The sequence below is a fragment of the Mesoplodon bidens genome, assembly GCF_964165515.1.
Source record: "Mesoplodon bidens genome assembly, chromosome: 3".
Taxonomy (NCBI): Eukaryota; Metazoa; Chordata; class Mammalia; order Artiodactyla; family Ziphiidae; genus Mesoplodon; species Mesoplodon bidens.
The window spans coordinates 85,619,813-85,640,793 of record NC_138178.1 but is presented as its reverse complement, the minus strand read 5'-3'; the positions used below and the strand labels follow the sequence as shown (position 1 = coordinate 85,640,793).

General features: G+C 35.7%; 1 protein-coding gene across 9 annotated transcripts in view; it reads right to left on the bottom strand.

Moving 5' to 3' along the window:
* Nucleotides 1–20,981, bottom strand: part of GABPB1 (GA binding protein transcription factor subunit beta 1) — a 75,205-nt gene that overhangs the window by 15,107 nt on the left and 39,117 nt on the right. For 5 of the 9 annotated variants that reach the window (XM_081229604.1, XM_081229606.1, XM_081229609.1 and 2 more), the window contains exons 2-6: nt 20,077–20,184; nt 13,268–13,435; nt 11,417–11,611; nt 10,033–10,180; nt 9,568–9,681 (exon numbers count right to left, since the gene is read on the bottom strand). In XM_081229604.1, the coding sequence (XP_081085730.1) occupies nt 9,568–9,681; nt 10,033–10,180; nt 11,417–11,611; nt 13,268–13,435; nt 20,077–20,184 (733 nt within the window). The remainder of the gene's footprint in view (nt 1–9,567; nt 9,682–10,032; nt 10,181–11,416; nt 11,612–13,267; nt 13,436–20,076; nt 20,185–20,981) is intronic. The other 4 variants (XM_081229611.1, XM_081229608.1, XM_081229610.1 and 1 more) reach the window with 1 other exon arrangement.

The window sequence follows — 20,981 nt, the reverse complement described above, 5'->3', positions numbered from 1 at the left end:
CTGAAGAATTTAAGGATGAAGTGTCATGATGTCTGTAGCCTACTTTCAGATAATTTGGCAAAATAAAAGCGTGTGTCTGTGTTTGTGTGTGTGTGAACATGCAGGTGTGGCAAGATGTTAACAGGTGGTGAATACAGGTGCAAGGTATAAAGTTCATTCTCCAATTTTTCTATGGGTTTTAAAAACTATCAACATTAAAAAACGTTTTAATATAACTAGTTCTGAAAAAAGAAATGACAAAAAATATTTCTAAATGATACGGTTTTTTGAAATGTGTTATTTGAGGCAACATTTTATCAAAAGTGTAATGAAATAAAATCATTCTCTCCTGAAGTCATGCTACCCTTCAGATACACAGTTACTCTGAAACATGCTAAGTTGCTACCAAATTCCAGCAGAATGTCATGGATATCAATAACCAAGCGATTTACTAAATACAGAGATGCCCTAATTAAACAAACTCCTTTTTTAATAAAAGGCAAGATAAGTACTGGGACCCTAGTTTCCAAGGATGAACTCATGGTAACAGGCCTGGCTGCAACCCTGTTACTGTGTTACTTGGGTAATCAAGGGTCACAATGCAAACCACAGATGATATTCAAAATGCAAAAACCTTTATGTTTTGAGTTCTCTCATTTTTGTTTGTCTTAAACCATAATTAGGCTTTATCACCAAGCACTTAAGAAAATTTCAGGAAGATAATTATAAAATGAAATGTAGGGCATAAAACAGTAATGTATTCAATAGAACAACTACTGAGGTTTTCAAAGACATTAACTATTGCTTTGATCTTGTAAAAAAATATCCATATGAAAAACAAATGTTCACTATGGTTGAATGTTAACTATAAGTAGCAAATATTTTTAAAAACATAATCATATGTAAGAAATTTCTGAGATCACATATAATCAAGGCACAACTCAAGAACTTTCATCTTTGCACTATTTGCAATGACTGTCATTAAGATAAGAGCGTTCTTGCCTTTCATCTAAAAAGCTTTCTTTTTAAGTTGTGCTATGGTAAGGAATTTAAGAAAAAATTATAAGGAAACCAATTATGTAAGAAAACAAAGAACCCCCTCAGTAATCCTAAAAACAACCCAGCAGTGAAATGTTGAAACATGTAAGAATAAAACAGAAAGCCTAAAAACTTTAAAAAGAATGTTATTTTAAAAAATATACATAGACAGATATATCCAAACATAAAACCCCCGGATAAAAAAATAACTAATAAATATTCATTGGTCTAATTTAAAAGTCAAGTTGTAATATACAAAGAGAGCCTAGATAATCTACAGCATCTTTGAAAATGTTTGAGACCTCTTGTTCAACATGACTTTTGAATTTTAATGCCATAAAAGTCAACTAAGACAAGGAAAAAACTGTCTTTGAGATGTTACTAGAAGATTGAAAATTCTATATGCATATAAATATTTCAATAAAATAGAAACTAGGCTTACTGAAGAAAAAAATAACATTTCAAAAGTAGGACTGCCTGCAATTGAACCTGAAATTTTTTTTAAAAAGCAAAAACAGAACCATCTTATGAAGCCTAGTAACATATACCTGAAAGCCAATTCACTTTTATTGATCTACTTTAGGAACAGACAAAAAAAAAAAAAAAAACATGCAAAGGGGACCTGACTCAAATTTCACTATTAGGAGAAAGGAGGGAAACAGCCACCAGATGCATTATACCTTTGGAAAAAAACACCTTATTAACAATTAGCTGAAGTTGCTCTAAAGACAAAAAGAAGGGTAGTCACAGGTGTCCATTTAATGGGGTTATATAGCTGGGCCGCAAGAAAGAATAAGGCTAAGCAATGCAAAATCAATATAAGACTGTAGGCTAGAGCCATAAAATATTGTTTTATGAGAGCTTCATAAGGACTAAACTACACTGCAGATGTAAGGCCTACATCCAACCAATTTTAACTTCTGATTCTACATCCAAATAACTCTCAAATCTATTCACTTCTTATTATCTCTTTGCCAAATCCTAATCCACGCTACCATTATTTCTTCCCCAGGTGACTGCATTAGACTCCTAACTAAACTCCCTTCCAGAGCCCACCAAAGTAATCATTTTAAAGGTTCTATATAATCTTACCTTCAATTACTGTGACTTACTCTCCCACTTGCTGAGCTCAGCCACGCTGGTCTCTGAGTCCTCTGAAAGGACAAGCTTTCCTGCCTCAAAAGCTTCACATGTGTCCTCCTTCCTAAAATGTTCTTCCCCCAAGTTTTGCCCCACTAATTCCTACTTAGTCTTTAGTTTAAATGTCTCTTCCTCTAGAAAGACTCACCAACTTGGTCAAAATCCTGTATTCTTTATATATACCATGAATCACAAGAATTTATCTGAGTGAATAACTTTAATATCTCATTCTACTGAAAGACTATGTGTTCCACAAAGGTTGGGACTGTATATGATTGTTTACCAGAACATAAGAGATATTCAACAAAAATCTGTTCAATGAATGAATAGATAATATTTTTCTAATTGTAAATGAACAGCTATTTGTAAACCAATATATGGAAAATTTAACTCAAGAACAGTTTTGAGTTATTCCTTTAACATAAGCACGATATATTGCTCTATGAATTTTTATTATTTGTACATTTTAATTTTGTTCTAAAGCAAGAAGAGAGAGTAAGGGTTAGAGCTTCTTGGAATCTTGATTTTTCAAATAGGAAACACCTGTAACAGACTGGCATGTAAGCTTTGGTAGAAAAATAGGATAACATGATTGCCTCTGTTTATTAATAGTGTACTACAAAGTGGTGGTTTTCTTATGAGGAAAAAGGCAGCTGCAATCCCCAAAAGAAAACATTTACTTTTTTGTATCTTCATTTTGGAATACCTTCCAAAATGGAATAACTTGAAATGAGTCCTTATCTATCTAAATCCTTAAATCCCATTCATTCTTTAGGGTACAACTCAACCTCACCCCATTCCCCTAGCCCCATGCCCCAACTCCAGCTAAAAGTAATCTTTGTCCTCTGAAGAACTATAGTAACTGTATAATTTTTTTATAAATCTCTTATAGAACAACTTTAAAACATTTTAACCTATTCTAACTTTTCACCTGTTTATTTCTCATTTCTTTAACAAGATTATATGTTCCTACTAACTATAACTCTTCCCTCACCTTTTCCCTGACTTCAGTTTCCCTCCTCCATTCCTAGATTGGAATACTAAATTTCAAATGTGTTAACAATTTTTTGGAAAAACAGTAGCTACAAGCTGGCTCCAAAAGAGCTGCCTGATCATCCTACTTCTGAAGTAGAGACATCTAAGCTCCAAGCTTAAAACCCTGAAAGGAAACAAAACCTCCCTGATGTATAGTATCTGTAGCCATTTGTAAGTTCTGATGGCTCAGAAACAAATACAGAAAAAATAGCATAGGGAAGCAGTCACTCATGGGTAGCTCAAAATTTTGTTTTCTGCACATAGCAGGCATAAAACTTAGTGTAGAATACATGCTCAGGTACCTTAAAGTGTATAGGCTGGCCAAAAATAAAGAAATCAGCAGTCACAATGTTTAATCCCTTTAGTTTCATGCACAGGAAAATATACTATGAGAACACTTCAACTATGTACGTTTCAGGAAGATGATGGCTTTTTCCAAAATTAGTGAAATGAACATAAGAAAAAAATAAAGTATATTTAATGGAACCTCTGCACATCTTCCCAGTCAACTGAAATGTTCTATTGTGTCTGAACATATAGAACTTGTATAATATTTTCTGATGTTAAATCTCATCTTCCCAGTCAACTGAAATGTTCAATTGTGTCTAAACATATAGAACTTGTACATTATTTTCTGATGTTACATCTCCTACCTGGCCAGGCAACTACTGTGACAAATCAAATAAAGCAAAAGAACCCAAATACCAAAGAGAAAAAAAATGAACTGAAACTAGACTGCAAATTAGACTCATTTGGTATTAGGTGAAATATCAGCCAAAAGAAAAATATAATTCCTAAAATTATCAAGCATAATGATGGGAACTTCCAGCAAATATGGTAGATACTTTCTTAACTTAGAGGTAATTTAAAAGATGAAAAAGAAACACATCCCCTTAGTTCAAACAGATAACCACATTTACTTCCCTGAAAGAGTATATATGTTTTTTATAAACAGAGGTCAGTAATATTAATTTTCTTTAAATCAAAATTTTATCAAAGCTTACCAATCAGCAACTGTTAGAGATAAAATTTCATAGGAGTTGCCATAATCTAAAAAATGTTTCTAATCTGAGCAGAAACCAGTGTGTTAGATAACAGTATGTATAAATAAGGGAAAACTTAAAGAGGCACATTAAGTTAGAGATACGTAAGCCCTACTGGGTCTACAGACTGTGGGCAGTGAATAATTACTCTGTTTTATATTTAAAGTTCTCAGCATGATAACATTCTTCTCATCTCAATTTGAGAAATGTGGTCTTGACAATCACATTTTTGTTTTAATTATATCCTAATTACCTGAAGCCTGCTCCTTAATTACTCAGTCCTTAAAAAAGATTAAATAGCAGGCATACAGATATACTCAACTATTAAAGCTATTAAGAAAGATATTCCTCTCTCCCACATCTTTTCCTTAGTAGAGATTCACCTATGCACCCCATAAACAGTTGAATAAATATTAAATTACACATAAAAATGAAATAAATAAGAAATATATATTATTCAAACAAATCTTTGCTGTAGTACACTCACAATCTTTAGATATTTACTATACAATCTATTAGTAGTAAGAAATAGAACTTTAAAAATTTGGGTCAAATTCTTAAATTTTGGTGTGCCATAGGATCATTTTTGAGAGCATGTTAAAAATATGGATGTCAGGGCCCCACCCTAAACTTACTGAATCAGAATCCACTGGAGTAGAACTGGGGCAAATGATTGTTGAGAAGGTGATTCTGATTCACACAAAATTTAAGAATGCTGCTCTTGTTGATATTATCGTATTAATTCAAACTAACTGAGAGGAGTTCAAATTAGTAGCAAACTTGAATCACAGAATATTTAAAGTAACACAGCCTTCTAATCATTGGTACATAAATTAACAAGATAATTTCCAACTATTTCCAAGCAAAAATTCTACTAGTTTGTTTGAAGAACCTAGGGGCAGAACAGGAATAGAGATGCAGACATAAAGAACGGACTTGAGGACACGGCAAGGGGAAAGGGTAAACTGGGACGAAGTGAGAGAGTAACACGGACTTTTATACACTACCAAATGTAAAATAGATAGCTAGTGCAAAGCAGTCGCATAGCACAGGGAGATCAGCTCAGTGCTTTGTGACCACTTAGAGAGGTGGGATAGGGAGGGTGGGAGGGAGACACAAGAGGGAGGGGATATGGGGATATATGTATACATATAGCTGATTCACTTTGTTATAAAGCAGAAACTAACACACCACTGTAAAGCAATTATATTCCAATAAAGATGTTAAAAAATAATAATAATAATGTAAAAGAGAAGGACAATTATTATATTAATGTTAGAGCTGCCTGATACTTCTCCTGAATTATTCCACTCCAAAATTATGAAGGATGTTTTAAACAAGTATCTTGAAAACTGTGTCTGCATACTTTTAAAGGCTGTAAATTTTTTCACTGATTTGTTTCCAAAATGAGTAAGGTACTTTCATTTATCAAAAGACAGTTGTGGGCTTCCCTGGTGGCGCAGTGGTTGAGAGTCTGCCTGCCGATGCAGGGGACATGGGTTCATGCCCCGGTCCGGGAATATCCCACATGCCGCAGAGCGGCTGGGCCCGTGAGCCATGGCCGCTGAGCCTGTGCGTCCAGAGCCTGTGCTCCGCAACGGAAGAGGCCACAACAGTGAGAGGCCCACGTACCGCAAAAAAAAAAAAAAAAAAAAAAGACAGTTGTATCCTCCCTTAAAAAGAAATTAAAAATAAATAACTTAGTACTTTGATTTATGTATCACTTTCTTATGAGTTTGCTGAGTGTGAGTAGTCCCTTATATTAACCCAAGATATATTAATATAATATTTCTGAAACCTCAGAGCTGAAAACTAAACCTCAGTCAATGGTCAATGAAAGTATCTTAATTCAGATGACTACTGTGAGATGAGATAATACATGTAAAGCACTTAGCATAATAACAAGCTTTAGCAAGAACCCTATACATATTAATCATTATTTTTCTATAATTCATTATGCCAAGTTAAATTTATGACTTACATCAAGTGTTTCATCATGTTTTTCTGGCCTGGCCTGGACCTAGATAGATCTAATGATTATTTAATATAATTATGCACATTAGCATAGGCCTGTGGGCTCAGGAACTGAAATAAAAACTCCCAAAAAAACCAATTTAATAAAAATGAACATTAGCAACAAACTCTTCAGGGTATACTGAGATTTATCAAAATTTTTTTTTGTACTTCTATCAAACAGACAAAGAACCATGAAAATTATGCATGGAGATTAAATATTTAACAAGTTAAATGCTTGGAAAAATAAAGGTTTATGAGAAAAGAATAAAACTGGAAATATTTGCATAAAAAATGCTAGTAAGGAAGCAATTCAATCATCAAACATTGACAATCTGAAGTTATATTTGCTTGTAACATCAAGAAGACAAAGGTATCATTTGGTTTCACAATGAAAGCATTATAGTAGACTGATTTCCTTTATAATGTTCCCATTGGACTAACATTAAGATTTGTTTTATATGTCAAAGATAGTCCTAATGTAAACATAAAAGAACTATTTAAAGCCACAGTTCAAATGAAACAGCATGGTATCCTAGACTATCATAAGTACCTCCCCTCTGTATATAGGACCATGTCAGCCAGCTAGCTTCCATTTCAAATGCAGTCCAATTGCTGCTACACTAGCTATTTATTATCAGAAGATGTGTTTACTGTACTAATTAGCCAGTAAAAGAAAAGAATAAGAGCAGTACCAATTAGTGTACTGATGGTTCTTATATTTTGTTTTTCAATCATTTAAAAAGGGCAAACAGGAGAACATTTATTTCAAAAGACTGCTCCAAAAGATACACCTCAGAAGTAAAACTAGGAATAGTGATGCTTTTGTTTCATATAAGACAAAGTGATGATTACACAAATATTTATTCCTATCACAAACCAAATTATAAACATTCTAGAAGAGACTCATCCACTGATCACCTGAAGAAACTGCATAGAGGAAACAGTATATTTAGTGGTCACAGACACACAACTTGGGAATCAGTCAGACCTTGAGCACAAACTTCCTTTCACCACTTAATAGCCATGCTACTTTGGACAAAATTATTTAACCTCCGCAAACCTCAATTTCATCATATATAAAATGGGAGTACTACTTTATTTCCCAGATCCTGAGATGTCCTTGAAAAAACATATAAACATTTCTAAATCAGGATAAGTCTGACAAATGATGTTAAAAGAAACTGGACGGCCAAGAGGCAGAGAAATAACTTGACTGAGCATGTGCAAACTGACCTGTGAGAAGATATTTCTTTATGTGATTACACACCTCAGCTGAGTTGTTTATACTGGTGGCAATGTACTCACCTGAATTTTAACTTAATTCAAGCTCTTAAAATACCTTCAGAAAGCTTTCACTATGATGTAGTATTGAAATGAAAAAACTGTTGTGCCCACAGAAGACTGTAAGTCACATGCAATAAAAGTCAACTAAAATTACCAATTCTCTCACACTAGACCACACATAACATTTTCAAAGGTAGAAGTTAGAGAAGTTGGTATGACCAATTTGTGGAGTCAAACATCTAAAATGTCAAAACTTCGAGCTGACTTTGAAGAAAAGATTAATTTTCAGAGATATGTACTTTAATAAAGGCAAAAAATTTACAAGTTTAATCAAATAGAAATCCACCAATGAAATTAATTTTCTTCGATATACTTATGCAATTACAAAGGTGCTGAAGAGATCCAGGCATAGGTCATAAAAGCAGCATGTCAATAGGATGATACACGTAGCTGTTAATGGCCAAAAGTGATTTAGAAAAATCTTAAGACTCCCAAATATAAAGGTTTAGATGCAAACATTGATTACAATGCTAAAGAAGCTGGAGAATGAATAAATGTTTACTATTACTAGTTGAGGGGCATAGGGGGAGGGAGGGAGGAGGGAGGGGAGGAGGGGAGGGGGAGGGAGAGAGGGAGAGAGAGAGGGAGAAAGGAGAGAGATAAGTAACCACCACCCCCACCACCAAAAAATACATCATCCAATCATCACCTTGAAGAGTTAAATCCAGTAATATCTACCTTCGATCTTTTTGGTGAGGATTAAATGAGACATGTAAAACATCAGCCACAGTGCATAGCACACACAGTAAACATGCAGTGAACTGTAGCTGTTATTATTATTAGTCACATTTTGAAAAAAAATTAAATAATGAATGACAACAAATTATTCTTTACTTTCTTAAGCATTGGTCCAAATAAAATGGCGTAAACTACAGTAAGAAAAATAATTTTGTGGAGTCTTTTAAATTCCCTAATTAAAAAAATATTTTACTTACATAATTATAACAAGAATTATTTTGTTTGTTTTGTTTTGTTTGCGGTACGCTGCCTCTCACTGTTGTGGCCTCTCCTGTTGCGGAGCACAGGCTCCGGACGCGCAGGCTCAGCGGCCATGGCTCACGGGCCCAGCTGCTCCACGGCATGTGGGATCTTCTCGGACCGCGGCACGAACCCGTGTGTCCCCTGCATCAGCAGGCGGACTCTCAACCACTGCGCCACCAGGGAAGCCCGCAAGAATTATTTTGGTTAAGTATAAAGGTAAACCTTATCAAACCAGCTATTAATACTGTTTGTAATCATTTAACCCCAAGTTATACTTTAATGGTGGTTGTTGGTATGCTATTTCCTAGTTTTGTCAGTCATTAAGATTTTATGTCATTCTAATAGAGCTGCCAAAAATTAAAAGTTATGAAAAAGACAGCATGTTCATATATATTTAGCTAATTTATTTATACAAAAAGTCAGACTAGGGGCTTCCCTGGTGGCGCAGTGGTTGAGGGTCTGCCTGCCGATGCAGGGGGCATGGGTTCGTGCCCCGGTCCAGGAGGATCCCACGTGCCGCAGAGCGGCTGGGCCCGTGAGCCGTGGCCGCAGGGCCTGCGCATCCGGAGCCCGTGCTCCGCAACGAGAGAGGCCACAACAGTGAGAGGCCTGTGTACCGCAAAAAAAAAAAAAATGTCAGACTAGTAAAACAAAGCCAAATGCGGTACACAGACATGTTTTCTGTGAACCACACAAGTTTGTTTTTAGTTTTAATTTTAATTTAATTTAAAATAATTGCCAAGATTTAATGTTCTTTTAAAATCCAGATTTTCAGCTTCCCTTGAAAAAAACAGAGTCTGGCAACACTGACTGAGCATTTTACTATAACCAGTTAGAGCTGAGCAGGAGATGCACCGTTGCCCTGCCCCTCTCTCCTGAGGTGGCCATAACCTCAACCCTGCCCCCTTTAGTCTTTTAAATTTCCTTCCTGGCCTGTGCAGATATTTGAATCTCCAACTTTCGATGTACACATTTGACTTGTTTTTCTAACCTGGAGTTTCTGAAGAATTGGACAATGGAGCAGATGCTTCAGCTAAGGCAGCTAATGTAGCTAATACTGATGTAGAGGAGTTTCCAAATTGAACAGCAGATACACCCGTTTCATCTATGAGAAAGGAGAAAACATGTTTGAATTTTTAAGGAATTTAATCTAGTGAATTTTTCTGATAATCTGTTTTACTTTATTCAACTCTTAAATGAAGCTTAGATAATATTAGTTTTGTGAAAAACAAGCTTGGATAGCATTAGCTTTTGAAAGGTAATATTGCAGTACATTTTGCAATATCACTTTTCTTTAGATTATTTTGCCTCATAAAAATTTTTTTGCCAATTATAACAAAGAAAACCAAGGTGGCTGATATAACCTTACCCTCATTCTCCAACAGTCCTTTATTAAAAGGATGAATACCTACTAAAGCATAAAATCCCAACAGCTATCCTATATGCATCTCAATACCTGTTGCCTTGGATGAATTTTCTGAAGATACCAGACCTGTTAGGTTCACCACCCCTCCAGGTCCAATGATAAACTGTGGTGTTGCAGCGTGTATCGTCACAGTGTCAGGACTCTCCGGGTTTGTGTTGATTTGGTTCTGCATAGCAATCTAGGGGACAAATTACCACAGTGTTTTCAGAGTTATAACCAGAACATATAGGACAGACTTTCAATGTAACATCCTGCAATCTAAGAATCATATAATACAAATGGAAATCTTTGTTTCTGGTCTACTGAAAGTATAGTGGTAAATCATAGATATGCATTTATATCCTGAGTTCCCCTATTAGGTAAAGCAGCAAAATCCTATGTGAGGAGAAGTAGGTACCTGAAAGGATTTTATAGAACTCAGTTGAGTGAATTCCCTGGTGGTCCAGCGGTTAGGACTCTGAGCTTTCACTGACAAGGGCATATGTTCAATCGCTGGTCAGGCAACTAAGATCCCGCAAGCCACGTGGTGGGGCCAAAAAAAAAAAAAATCTGTGTTCTATGTATAAATAGAACACAGTTGAAAGATATTCCACTGCCCTGCAGCTACAGAAATTAAATTACTTAAATCAAATTATGTTCTCTACTATATTCAGCAATATATAACACTACCTATATAAAGCACATCCTTCCCAGTTCATTGTCCTCCATCCTCAACCCTAGGCTCCAAACTGCACTCTTGGGAGTAAAAGCATTGGAAGAAGCACAGCAAAATTTATTTTCCTGAACACATAACACCTTTTAAGTAACTAGATGAAGTTCAAGAGACTCAGATAGTCTTAGAGAAGAGTTCTACTGGGAAGGAGAACAAGAAGATAGGCAAGAAGAGGCAATAAGTAAAGAAGAAAATTTACATCAATGTTGTCTAGCTAAAGAAAAGAGAAGTAATGTTGGTTAGTAGGAAAACTTGTCCAAAAACCATAAATAGCTATGTTCATAAACAGATTTTTTTGAGGATGGTGAAAAAATAAAACCAATAAGAATGATGAAGACTACATCACTCACTGAGGGGACATGATTATGGTTGCTAAAGAAAATGTTAGTGGAAGTATAACAGACTTGAAAAACCATAAGGTATCCAAACATGCAACAAAATAATTAATAGACTAAAATGTATAGAAGGGAATTCAGAACCTTATAAACACTGAAAGTAATCACTTTATCTAATCTTCTAATGTTACATGCAAAGACTGTGGTCTTACAATTAGGAAAATGAACAGCGATGCACAAAGAGGAAGTGAAAAAGGAATAGGACTGTCCAAAATAAGTCCAAAATGAAAAACTACAAGCTAAATAGTTCAAATCATCCATATGACAGAGATCCTTTTATTTTCTTAAATTAAAAGCCACAAGTTACCTGTAGTATCTCTGCTAAATCTTCATTCCCATTGTCTATTGAAATATCAAACGCAGTTTTACAAAATTTACTTTGCGTGTGTACATCAGCACCATATTTGATTAAGAGTTCCACCACCTCTTGATGATTGTGTTCTGTGGCCCAATGAAGAGCTGTCATCTTCAACATGTCCTTTGCATTGACATCAGCGCCATGCTATACAAATATTTCAAAATAAGAAATTTCTAAAATATGAAATATAAAGAAGTCCTGATATGAAAATACTAGCCACTGTGCTTTAAACCAAGAATTTGCTACTAATATGACCAACTCTTTATTTTTGTGTGTTGAATAATCTACACGTTCCAGGAATCATGACACATCTGTCATGTAATCAGTTTCCTATCATGTTGGCTTTCCTAATGGCATTCCTTCTAATTTCTTAGGTGTACAGCAATTATTTTTTCAGTCATCCAGCCATGAGTATGAAGGGCTAGAATGGCATAAGGTGTGAAGGAAAACTATGAACATTCCTCCAAAACCCTCCAGCTCCTTATTTACACAAAAATATCCCTTGCTTTCAAAACCAGTGCAATATAATGAATTAATAGGGAGCTATCAAGAGATACACTATCCATTATGGTTGTCACTAGACACGTGTAGCCGAATACAGATATGCTGTGCATGTAAATACACAATGGAATTCAAAGACCTCACACCAAAAAAAGGATGTAAAACATCGCAATAATTTTTAAATTGATTTCATGTTGAAATTATAATATTGTATATACCGAGTTAAATAAAATATAATATTAAAATTATTTTGTTTTTACTTTTTTAATGTAGCTAATAGAAAATCTAGAATTACACGGGACTTGTACTCGTGGCTTACATTGTATGTTTTTTGGATAAGTTTATCTAGAGGCCAGAATAAAAAGAATTAAGAATATCTAAATCTAAAAAAAAAAAAAAAAAGAATATCTAAATCTATCACTCTCTGTTTCAGAATTTTCTCTTTGGCATTTAGATGATTAAAGAAAAAGCCCTGCCTGTATTATCTGTTTGTTAATTATTCAAGCCTAACATTCCCTTCCATGGGCGTTTTAAATGTGTTGAGTAAGACAAAGCTGTAGTCCCTCACCACAGCAAAGACCAAGATCTAAGAAATCAATTGTCTGACTTAACTAAAAACATACAATGAGGAAGTTTTTCCCCCCACAAAATAACACTTTAAGATAATTTTCACTCAAATGAATGCTTACACACAAAAAATGAGATAACATGGGGGAAAAAAGTAGACATTCAATAAAACTGAGACAGGCTCGGACCTGGGACCTTTTGCTGCAGTGCTTGCACCTGGACAAACATCTCCTCCAGTGATAGAATACAAAGAAACTAATATAAGGGACTAAAATAACTGCGTGCACATGCAGTTGGGGCAAATTATGAACAATAAGATACAAAAAGACCAAAAACCCAACTGTCGCTTCTGAGGTGTGGGGAGCAAAAGCAGGGTACTGCATACAGCACCACTAAGGGGGGTGGGCAGACCACCCAAGCCATCCCCCCCATGTGACCCCTGGAGTGGCCCCTACCCTCACCGCATTTAAGGGACCAGCTCTTCCCCCCACAGGGAGCGAGCAAGGGAACCTGTTACTTGTTTTCGCTCCCTAGTGCTACATACAGCACAAGTCCTAATAAAGCCTTGCCTGAATTACTGGTCTGGCCTCTTATCAATTTCTATTGATTAAGGAGTCCAAGAACCCTGTCAGTAACAAAACTAGTTCCCTTCTCCCTCTTATAAAACCACTATGGTTTTATAGCCTTTGGGGTCTTACTTTCAAAAGCAAAGTGCAAAAAGAGAACACATACCTTAAGCAAAACCTCCACTATGCTGGCATGGCCCTCAGAAGCTGCCATATGCAGCGGCGTTCGGTCCACTTTGGTTCTGGCATCCCTACTTACACCAGCTCGGAGTAGTACTTCTGTGGTGGAATAATGTCCGTACTGTGCTGCCAGATGAAGTGGAGAAGTTCCCAGCTATACCACAAGAAAAAAAAATCCACATCTATAGTCATTTTAAAATGACTATTTCTATCTTCTACTTTATATATTCTGTTTACAGAGCAAACAGATTCTATTTATATCAAATGTTTACACAGTAACTCAAAACTGAAAAGGAATCATTTTTGCTGATCACAGTCTCTTCATAGGGGCCTTCAAGAATTCCCATTCATTTCTCAGTGAGGAAGAAATGACAATATTTCATTTAATTCAAACTTGCTTTCTTTATTTTGTTATCAGATAGTCTAAACAAAATTAATTTCATCAGGAATTAGACATAATTAGGGTCTGAGAAATTTTTGAGCATTAGAAAGTTTTCCTCACACCATTCACACAAAACTTTTCATCTATGAAATTCACATCAAATAAATGTAACAGTGTACATTTTTACATTAAACTGTTTCTAGGACTTAAAAATAAATTAATTAAAGCACCTCAGTGATCTTTTTAAAGGAGTTCATACAGTCATTTTTCAAGGAAAAAATCTGATGTGAGGTGCACTTGCCAAAGGTGAGTTAAGACGGAACCAAAACATACAGCAGAAACTAACATAACATTGTAAATCAACTATACTCCAATAAAAATTTTAAAAGAAGAACCAAAAGAGAGCCCAGTTCTCCTGAAATTGGTTCCACATGGCCTAGTCACGCTACATTCAAAATATACAGAAGTACATACTAAAATGTGAAGAAGAGCCTTATCAGAGGTATAATTTTTAATAGGTGAATATTAGAATTACATTATATCACATGCATTTAGAAGCACAAAAAGTCCCTGCAACTCTCTGATTACCAAGGCACTCATGTTCTAAAGAACCAAGATAGTTCACTAGAACATGCAATTTGCTAAGACCACTGCTGTAATAATAGCAACTAAGGTTTTTATTTAAGCACTTTCCATAGCAAGCACTATTCTAAGACCTTTACACCTATTGTATCATTTAATCTCCTCAAAACACAGGTACTATTACTATCCTCATTTGGCAGTAAGAGAAACTAAGGCATGACCAGGGGATAGGGGGGGATAAATTGGGAGATTAGGATTGACATATACACACTACCATATATAAGACAGATAACTAATAAGAACCTGCTGTATAGCATAGGGAAGTCTACTCAATATTCTGTAATGGCCTATATGGGAAAAGAATCTTAAAAAAAAAAAAGTGGATATATGTATAACTGATTAACTTTGCTGTTCACCTGAAACTAACACAACAATGTAAATCAACTATACTCTAATAAAAATTTTTAAAAATTTTAAGAAAACAAATAAGGCACAAAGAGGTTACTAATTTGCCTGAAGTCACACAAGTAAGAGTCATAATACAAAGCTAGGTATGTGCTCTCAATATATGGTAAAAATGGAAATCATTTACCCTGGGAATAATTATTCTATTACTATTAAAAACCTTGTATTTTTAAGGGAAGGTCATTCAAGCAGATTAAAGAAGATTCTTAAACAATCCTTTCTTCCTCCATGCTCTATCGTACTTTTCTAAAACTGGCCCTTTCTATACTCTTAAATTCTAATATTTAATGAAATATCTCCATAGCCTATTTAGCAACCATGAGTTCTGCTCAGTGTGATATAATGGTTTCTTCTGTAATTTTTTCTTCTCGAGACCTTACCTTTTTGGTTGACGACACAAAATATATATATACGTACATATATGTAGTTTGAAGGAGGAAAATAAGGTAAATACCATCACAGTCTAGAAATAAAACATTACCAGCAATTTAGAATCTTCCCACGTGCCACTCCCTAATAAACCCTTCCCTCAACCCCTGAGGTAATTATTAGTCTGAATTTTGTAATAAACATTGCTTTACTTTGCTTTTTTAAAAATTACTATGTATCCCTAAATAATATACTTTGGTTTTGCCTGCTCTGAACTTTATTTAAATAGAATCACATTGCATGTATTTCTCTGAGACTTACTTTCTTTGGCTTAATATCATAAGATTCACCCATGTTGATGAATATAAGTATAGTTCACTAATTTTCTCTGCTCTATGATTTTCTACCAAATGAATAAGCCATAATCAATTTAACCAATCCACTGTTGAGCATTAAAGGTTTCCAGTTTTTTATTATGAATAATGCTGCTACTAAAAACAGTCTTATACATGTCTCAAGTACATGAACAAGAACTTCCCTTGGAAATATTCTTAGAAGTTCAATAGCTATGCCAGAGGGTATGTACACATTCAAATCTACTAGGTACTGCCAAACTGTTCTCCAAAATGTTTCTATCATTTTATGCATCTCCTCACCAACGGTTTGGTACTGCAAGACCTTTTTTTTTTTTTTTTTTTTTGCTTTATAACAAATTTAATCAGTTATACATATACATATGTTTCCATATCCCCTCCCTTTTGCGTCTCCCTCCCACCCTCCCTATCCCACCCCTCCAGGCGGTCACAAAGCACCGAGCTGATCTCCCTGTGCTATGCGGCTGCTTCCCACTAGCTATCTACCTTACGTTTGGTAGTGTATATATGTCCATGCCGCTCTTTCACTTCGTCACAGCTTACCCTTCCCCCTCCCCATATCCTCAAGTCCATTCTCTAGTAGGTCTGTGTCTTTATTCCTGTCTTACCCCTATGTTCTTCATGACATTTTTTTTTCTTAAGTTCCATATATATGTGTTAGCATACAGTATTTGTCTTTCTCTTTCTGACTTACTTCACTCTGTATGACAGACTCTAGGTCTATCCACCTCATTACAAATAGCTCAATTTCATTTCTTTTTATGGCTGAGTAATATTCCGTTGTATATATGTGCCACATCTTCTTTACCCATTCATCAGATGATGGACACTTAGGTTGTTTCGATCTCCGGGCTATTGTAAATAGGGCTGCTATGAACATTTTGGTACATGTCTCTTTTTGAATTATGGCTTTCTCGGGGTATATGCCTAGTAGTGGGATTGCTGGGTCATATGGTAGTTCTATTTGTAGTTTTTTAAGGAACCTCCATACTGTTCTCCATAGCGGCTGTACCAATTCACATTCCCACCAGCAGTGCAAGAGTGTTCCCTTTTTTCCACACCCTCTCCAGCATTTATTGTTTCTAGATTTTTTGACGATGGCCATTCTGACTGGTGTGAGATGATATCTCACTGTAGTTTTGATTTGCATTTCTCTAATGAGTAAAGATGTTGAGCATCCTTTCATGTGTTTATTGGCAGTCTGTATATCTTCTATGGAGAAATGTCTATTTAGGTCTTCTGCCCATTTTTGGATTGGGTTGTTTGTTTTTTTGTTATTGAGCTGCATGAGCTGCTTATAAATTTTGGAGATTAATCCTTTGTCAGTTGCTTCATTTGCAAATATTTTCTCCCATTCTGAGGGTTGCAAGACTTTTTTGTTTAGTTTTGGCTTATCTGATGGATAAGCAATAGTATTTCATGATTTTACTTTACGTTTACCCAATCATTAATGTAGCTGAGCACCTTTTCATGTTTATTGGTCATTCAAACATTCTCTTTAGTGAAGTACCATATCAAGTCATTTGCCCTATCTTCTTTGTCTTGTTTTTCATCACTGTCATGGGAATCCCTATGTATTATGGACACTAATCCTTCTTAAGATTTTTTTGTCTTTTTTTTCAGGGTTTATAGGTATTTTTTAAATTTAAGTATAACTGATTTACAATATTATATTAGTTTCAGGTGTACAGCATAGTGATTCAGTATTTTTATAGATTATACTCCATTAAAAGTCATTACAAAATAATGGCTACAATTCCCTGTGCTGTACAATATATCTTTATTGCATATATATTTTATACACAGTAGCTTATACCTCTTAATCCTATACCCTATTTTGTCCTTCCCCACTTTACTCTCCCCACCAGTAACCACTAGCTTGTTTTCTGTATCTGTGAGTCCAGTTTCTGTTTTGCTATACACATTTGTTTATTATTTAGATTCCACAAATAAGTGGTATCATACAGTATTTGTCTTTCTCTGACTTATTTCATTAGGCATAATACTCTCCAGATCCATCCACATTGATGCAAAAGGCAGAATTTCTTTCTTTTTTATGGCTGAGTAATAGTCCACTGTACATATACATACCACATCTTCTTTATCCATTTGCCTGTTGATGGACACTTGGGTTGCTTTCATATCGTGACTATTGTAAACAGTACTGTTATGAACATTGGGGTGCACGTATCTCTTCGAATTAGAGTTTTCATTTTTTCCAGATACATACCCTGGAGTGGAATTGCTAGATCATATGATAGTTCTATTTTTAGTTCTTTGTGGAACCTCCACACTGTTTTCCATAGTGGCTGCACCAATTTACATTCCCACCAACAGTACATGAGGATTCCCTTTTCTCCATATCCTTGCCAACATTTATTTGTAGACTTTTTGATGATAGCCATTCTGACAGGTGTGAGGTGATATCTCATTGGTATTTTGAAGGCTCTTTTTGTCTTGATGTACTACAGGATCACTATGATGTGTCTAGATATAGATTATTTTTATTGATCTTGCTGGGGATTTTCTGGGCTACTTGAATCTGTGAGCTGCCATCTTTCATCAGTCTTGGAAAAGCTAAACCATTATCTTTTAAAATTATTTCATCCCTATTTTCACTCTCCTTGTGGATTTATGATTAGATATATGTTAGACTTTCTCATACACTAGCCTTCATGACTCCTGACATCTTTTATATTTTTTTTTCTCTGCACCACATTCTGAATGATTTTTTTTGTTGTTTTTCAGTTTACTAATTTTCTCTTCAGCTGTTCCTAATCTGCTATTAAAATCTTATCTAAAGTCCTTATAGGTCTGCTTATGTTGTCAGTTGTTCCAGTGGGTTATTGTCCAAGCTGCCTTGTGTCCTTGTGTGTTCAGTTTTTGTTGAGTTTTTTTTTCGTTTGGCCACAGCACGTGGCATGCGAGATCTTAATTACCCGACCACAGATCAAACCCGCACGCTCTGCACTGGAAGCACGGAGTCTTAACCACTGGACTGCCAGGGAAGTCCCAGTGTTCAGTTACTTTTGATGGTTCATTTTCCTTGGAATTTCATTTGTAGATATGAAGCCTGGGATGAAGGCAGTTTCCTCCAAAAAGGATATTCATTTGCTTGTGTTAGGAACCAAGGGTAACCTCTAGTCCAAAGATAATTTAAAATTCATTCTTCAGTTCAGAGTTTTGCAGAATACATAAGTATTTATGAGTTAAGGCCACAAATGTGTGCAAAGGATGGCTTTTGACTCCAAATTCTCATCAACAAAATTTTTCCTCTCTCCATTTGGTACCTTAGTTCAAGCCAGTTCATTTGCCTTGCAGTACCCTAACAACATGGGCAGGGGCAGGGGCAGGATCAGGTAGGAGGAGAGAGGGGGTATTTCTGGTTTACCCTTACAACGAAGGTACCTCTCTTTAGGATTCCAGTATTATGGGGAAAGGATCTCTAGGAGACTTCCCTCTATGAGCAGTCTCAGTTCTTTATCTTAAGTAACCTATGCCGGGGAGGTAAAAAACCAACTGGCAAATTTACTGAGTTAGCAAATGTTCTAAGGGTGAAATTTCTCTGGGTTATGGCCTTTGCTTAGTTATTCAGGCTGATAATCCCTTACTTTCTTTCTAACTCATCAGTGCCCTTAAGATTTTTTTTTAATATACTCAGTCAAAAAATCTTTATCTTTTTTTTTAATCTTTATCTTTTAAAGACAGATGCTGAAATCTATGGATGAAACAAAATGGTTCCTGAAATTTACTTTAAAATAATACTAAACAAAGAAAATAAATGGGGTTATAGAAGAAATAAGATTCATTTGATTTGATAATTTTTGAAGGGTATACAGGGGTTGATTTATGTTTAAAATTTTCCATAATAAAAAAAACTGTTTTGAATGAAAAGTTAAAAAGAACATGGAACAAGTAAGCTAAAAACAACAAAATCAAAACTCTGGAATTTTTAGTTGTTACCAGTGGGAGAGTTAATCCAGATTCCTAACCCTCCATATTCCCAAGAATATGCCTTTTGATTTACCTGCAGAATTAAATAGAGTTGTGGTTTCTGTCTTCTTCACAATTGCCTTCTGTAATTACTAAGAACTCCTTCCCATTCCTTTCTTCCTTCTGGGTGATGTTTGCAATAGTTTTACAAGTATCAATTGAAATGCAAACATTTTTCCTTTTTTAGAATCAATTATAACATTAACACCAAGTTTGTTTTTTCTGAATTATAAATTCTACCTATGCTATTTATAAGGCCTTTAAATTAAATCCCAAGCAGCTACATTTTACATTCATCCTACATTACTGAACTCCGTAATTTAAAGAAAAACCCATGTGTGGACAGAATATTTGGATAAGTTGTCTAATATAAAAAAATTATATGAACCATTCTCTTTAAAAGCAAGCTATAATTCTAAAATTGCAAACAAATTTGCAAAAAAATTAAATTTTCACCACTTATAAACACAATACTGACTAAACTTTTAACTGGAAAAACTCAAAGATGAGAGGAAGAAGAAGGAGAAGGAGAAGGGGGAGGAGGAGGAGGAGGGGGAGAAGGAAGAGGAGGGGGAGGAGGAGGAGAAAACAAAAAACAAAAAACCCCACAACATTAAAATCATTCTTTACCCAGTCTGTAGTAAAAGGAGCTCCATTAGCCATCAAAATACGAACTTCATCATCTTGGCCTGCTCGAGCCGCTTCTAAAAGCTTCTTTCCCAAATCTACCAGGGACATCTAAACAAAACATAGATAAATTTAACATCTCCATTTATACATTATGACATAACTTTTTTCCCTTCTATCTTTACTAATAAGTCAGTTCTCAAATAGACCTTCAAAAGGTTGTGATACAGTTCCTCTGAAACTACAGATCATACAAAAGCAATTTTTTTTTTTTTTTTTTTTTGCGGTACACGGGCCTCTCATTGTTGTGGCCTCTCCCATTGCGGAGCACAGGCTCCGGATGCGCAGGCTCAGCGGCCATGGCTCACGGGCCCAGCCGCTCTGCGGCATGTGGGATGTTCCCGGACCGGGGCACGAACCCGTGTCCCCTGCATCGGCAGGCAGACTCTCAACCACTGCGCCACCAGGGAAGCCCCCAAAAGCAATTTTTATTTGAATTTTGGAAACAGATTTTTCTTTCTTATCAAATTTTTAGCTAGGATAATAAAATTAATTTGAATTCTCCAAACATTGCTGGTAAAAAATAGAAGAGGTGGGCTTCCCTGGTGGCGCAGTGGTTGAGAGTCCGCCTGCCGATGCAGGGGACACGGGTTCGCGCCCCGGTCCGGGAAGATCCCACATGCCGCAGAGCGGCTGGGCCCGTGAGCCATGGCTGCTGGGCCTGCATGTCTGGAGCCTGTGCTCCGCAACAGGATAGGCCACAACAGTGAGAGGCCCGCGTACCGAAAAATATATATATATATATAAGAGGTAAGTGGCAAAGAAAGCTTGTCTAAAATTTAAAACTAGCAATAAACTGTTTTCACTGGAGGAGTTGTAGCAATAAAGTTTTCTCACAAATGTAAATA